Source organism: Scardinius erythrophthalmus (assembly GCF_964197995.2).
Source record: "Scardinius erythrophthalmus genome assembly, chromosome: 15".
Lineage (NCBI taxonomy): Eukaryota > Metazoa > Chordata > Actinopteri > Cypriniformes > Leuciscidae > Scardinius > Scardinius erythrophthalmus.
Window position 1 is genome coordinate 32,490,055 of NC_138235.1, and position 3,733 is coordinate 32,493,787.

General features: G+C 39.5%; 1 protein-coding gene across 1 annotated transcript; it reads left to right on the top strand.

Annotated features, from left to right (window-relative positions):
- The first annotated feature begins 1,063 nt into the window (after positions 1–1,063).
- On the top strand, positions 1,064–2,783 carry hoxc12a (homeobox C12a). The gene is made up of 2 exons (XM_081386340.1): positions 1,064–1,664; positions 2,404–2,783. Exons 1-2 carry the CDS (start codon positions 1,079–1,081, stop codon positions 2,640–2,642), a joined length of 825 nt encoding a protein of 274 aa, XP_081242466.1. The 5' UTR covers positions 1,064–1,078; the 3' UTR covers positions 2,643–2,783.
- The last annotated feature ends 950 nt before the right edge of the window (positions 2,784–3,733 follow it).

Here is a 3,733-nt window from a genome sequence, read left to right on the forward strand (position 1 = left end):
ACTTGGAAAATAAAATACAATAACAAACAAAAGGCTTGAAAGATTGGACAAACACTGAATTTGCACTTATATCAACTTTGCGTTACCTAAACACACCAATGTGAGACAGAGGGTTTAATGCGTACTGTAATTATTGTCTTTTTGTCATCTTAATCTTTCATTTCGCTTCATTATGTTCTCAAATAATACACGTGACAATGACACGGCGTTGCATTTGATATGAGGAAAATTTGCTTGTATTTTATATATTTACAATCAAAAATCAATTAATGTGATCCAGTGTGGTGTATTTGGAGCGGCAGAATCATTTTAATGCCCTCTGCCAGCTTGTAAAATTCAAATAAAAGAATTGCGAGATGTGTAACAACTCTGCATGAGTTTGACTGCGAGTATTTATAGGATGTATCTGTTAAAGTTGTTCATGTGAGGTGTACTAGAGAATATTATCTCAATAGGCTACGGTCTTTTAAAAAAATCTTATAGAATATCATCTTCTTTTACGGAGCCAATGGTTTCAACCTGCTGACCCCACTACAGTAAATATGAGTGGAGTTCAGCACTGAGCATCAGTATTTCTTTAAAACAAGCCTGTAAAAGATGAACATCACATCTTTATATTCAACCGTAATTTGTTTGAAAACAATGGCGAAAATCACCCTCTGCTTTAAGGGGGAAAGGAGCTTTTTCTTTGTGGGGAAAGGGTGTTTTATTTATTTATTTATTTTATTTATTTATTCCATGTAATAAAAATTAAACGAGGCTAGGGACACTTCTATATATTTCTAAACAGGAAAGTGAAAGATGATCAGTTAAGAACCTTTGAGCTAGGGGAAAAGAAAAACAAGATTTTACATTTTTAATAAGATATTTTATAGTATTTTAAAAAAGCATATAAAACCCGTTATACAGAAGTTAATGTTTTGTTTTGTCTGAAATGGACCAAGTGGGTGGTACCTTCTAGTGTTCGAGTAAGCTCCGGCACGTGACGTGGAGATGACCAATCAGGTGCACCTCCAGGTTTAACTACGTTAAATGTCAGATTGCAATAAACTAGAAGCTGTTGGTCTGGCCCGCGGAAATGGGCGAGCATAATCTTCTTAATCCTGGGTTTGTGGGACCTTTGGTAAACATCCACACTGGAGACAGGTTTTACTTCCCGAATTTTAGAGCCTCAGGGGGACAGCTGGCGGGGCTACCGTCTCTCTCGTACCCTAGAAGGGACAATGTTTGCTCTCTCCCGTGGAATCCATCGGAGTCGTGCAATGGATATCCTCAGTCTTACTTTAGCAGTCCCGTATCCATTAACCCCTCTTTTAATCGATCCTGTGAAATAACCCGACTGGAGGAAAGCAAATGTTATTATGGCAATTCCAGCAACACCAGAGAGCCGTGTTCAGAGAGCAACAATCTCAAACGAGAGGAGCGAGCGAGAGATACATCAGTATCGTCTGATCACGGGATGCACAATGGGATGGGCAACAGTGGCACCTTCTCAAAGTATGATTATGGCACCGAACATCTGACCCAAGACCCGCCATCCTGTCAGTCGTTGGAGTCCGACTCCAGTTCTTCAGTGCTAAACGAAGGAGGAAAGACTTCAGCAGGCGATCCACAAACCCTGATATCGCAAGGAAACCACGCAAGCAATATCGCCAGTGGAGGAGGTTTGTCCCTCGCTTTTAATCACAACTGAAAAAGGCAACAGAAGCACATAGTACAAATGTTTTGCTCCAGCTTTTTATTTATTCCTTTATTTTGCATGACGGTTTATTTAGGCATTCACTGGCAACTGTTATGATTTTCCTACATGGATCTTGCGTGGTTGTTCAAGGCCACTAGGGGTTGCCCTAAAATGCTCCACGTTCACCAGTTTAAGCGCTCAGTCATTTATACAACCAGTAAACACAACATCATAAAATTCAACAATCCCGTTGCCAATGTTTGGCGCTGTTTAAAAAGCATAGTTATTGTTAATATATGTGTAGGTTTTGCTAAAGCTTGCACGTTATGTTAGTAAGAAGAACAGATTTGTAAAATGGCAATTGCTCTGTTTGTTTTAATGACTCGTAAACTGAATTAATATCAGTTGCCGTGCATTTAATATGCCTTGAAACCGCTAAATAAGTAGGGTTCTCGCAAAAAGGACAATTACCGCGTTAATGTACATTTAACTAGAACAGTAAAACGTTCTAAGACATTCTTTTTGTGTAAACAGATAAATTCGTCATATCGACAGCTTGCATCACACTTCAGATTGTCATTGAATCATGCCTCATTGTCATATAAACAGCCTCACAAAATAAAATGCACCAGAAATTTGTATTTTACGTGGCTTGATGTTTTTGATGTGCTGGCCTAAGATGTTTTGAAGCTCTCTCATGAACCCGTGCTATGCCCCTCTAGGTGCCCCGTGGTACCCGATGCACACCCGGACCCGCAAGAAGCGAAAGCCCTATTCCAAACTGCAGCTGGCCGAGCTTGAAGGAGAGTTCATGCTGAACGAGTTCATCACCCGGCAGCGACGCAGGGAGCTGTCTGACAGGCTCAATCTCAGCGACCAACAGGTTAAAATTTGGTTCCAAAATCGGCGGATGAAGAAAAAGAGACTGTTACTAAGGGAGCAGGCGCTGTCCTTCTTCTAAGGAGGCACACAATATACATTGCTCAATGCTAGTCCAACAGCAGTATTTAGTCAATGGGAATCTGCCATTGGCCCATTTTACTCTGAAAGTCTTGCCCTATGACGCATTTATGGGTACGCGACCAAATGATAGCTCCAAAAGTCTGCTTATACTATGTGGTATAGTGTTTATTTAAGAGGGTCTGTGCCCAGCAATTGTGGGCATGTACATGGTAACGTTTTAGTCTAAGTTTTGAAAGTAAAAAGCTAAGTCATCTCTCACTTTAGTTACTTTGAGTAATTAACTGCTAGTTAGAAATTCAGACAAATATAAGCTGTGAGATAGAATTTTGGACAGTAAAATGTTTTCTTATCAGTCTTAATGATATTGAAATGATCGCTAAATATTTATTGTCGGAGTGTTAAAAGATCTTTTAAAATGATAACACACTCGTGCCATGATCAGTGTTCTAAGCTTAAAAAATGACTGAAACTCCATATGTTGTCTCAACGAGAATCCTTAACTGTTCGTAATCTCCCAACTATGTTTTTGTTTTTTTTATTTTGCCAGTTATCGCTAAGAAAGAGCCTTTCAAACCCCTCAACAATAAGACGCGTTAAGCCATCAACGTCTTATCTCCGTTCCGCAGTCATCGCCACGTGTTCTATGGCACGTTCACGGTCACGGGCACAAAGTTAGTGACCCAACTCATATCTTGGGCCCTTGAGAACCAAACTGCAATTACAGAACAGCTTTTATGAATAGACTTTGATCTAGCCTGTGAAATGTCATTCTGACAAATGTGAGCAGATTACCTACTTCAACAACTAGATATTGGCCAAAGTGTAAATTAGTAGGCCTGCAGATAAGCCGCATAAACGCCATTTCCTGCTAATAAAATATGTATTCTTGATATACCTAGTGAAAAACGTTAAACTCGTCTCCATTATATTTGCATTATACCAGCATAAATTTCCCATTAACGATAGCTAGTCCCTTGATCTGCCTTATTTGGACATATTCGCTTAGGTCTACTTAATTAATTCACAACAACAATGCTTCTGGGAGAGAAATGCATGGTTAAGTAATATTAAGACGTGCAATGGTAAATT

Bases quoted from the DNA above. Each gene is read 5' to 3' on its own strand.
- hoxc12a (XM_081386340.1), top strand. From the start codon at position 1,079: ATGGGCGAGCATAATCTTCTTAATCCTGGGTTTGTGGGACCTTTGGTA. The intron at 1,665-2,403 runs GTTTGTCCCTCG...ATGCCCCTCTAG, and splicing joins CAATATCGCCAGTGGAGGAG to GTGCCCCGTGGTACCCGATG.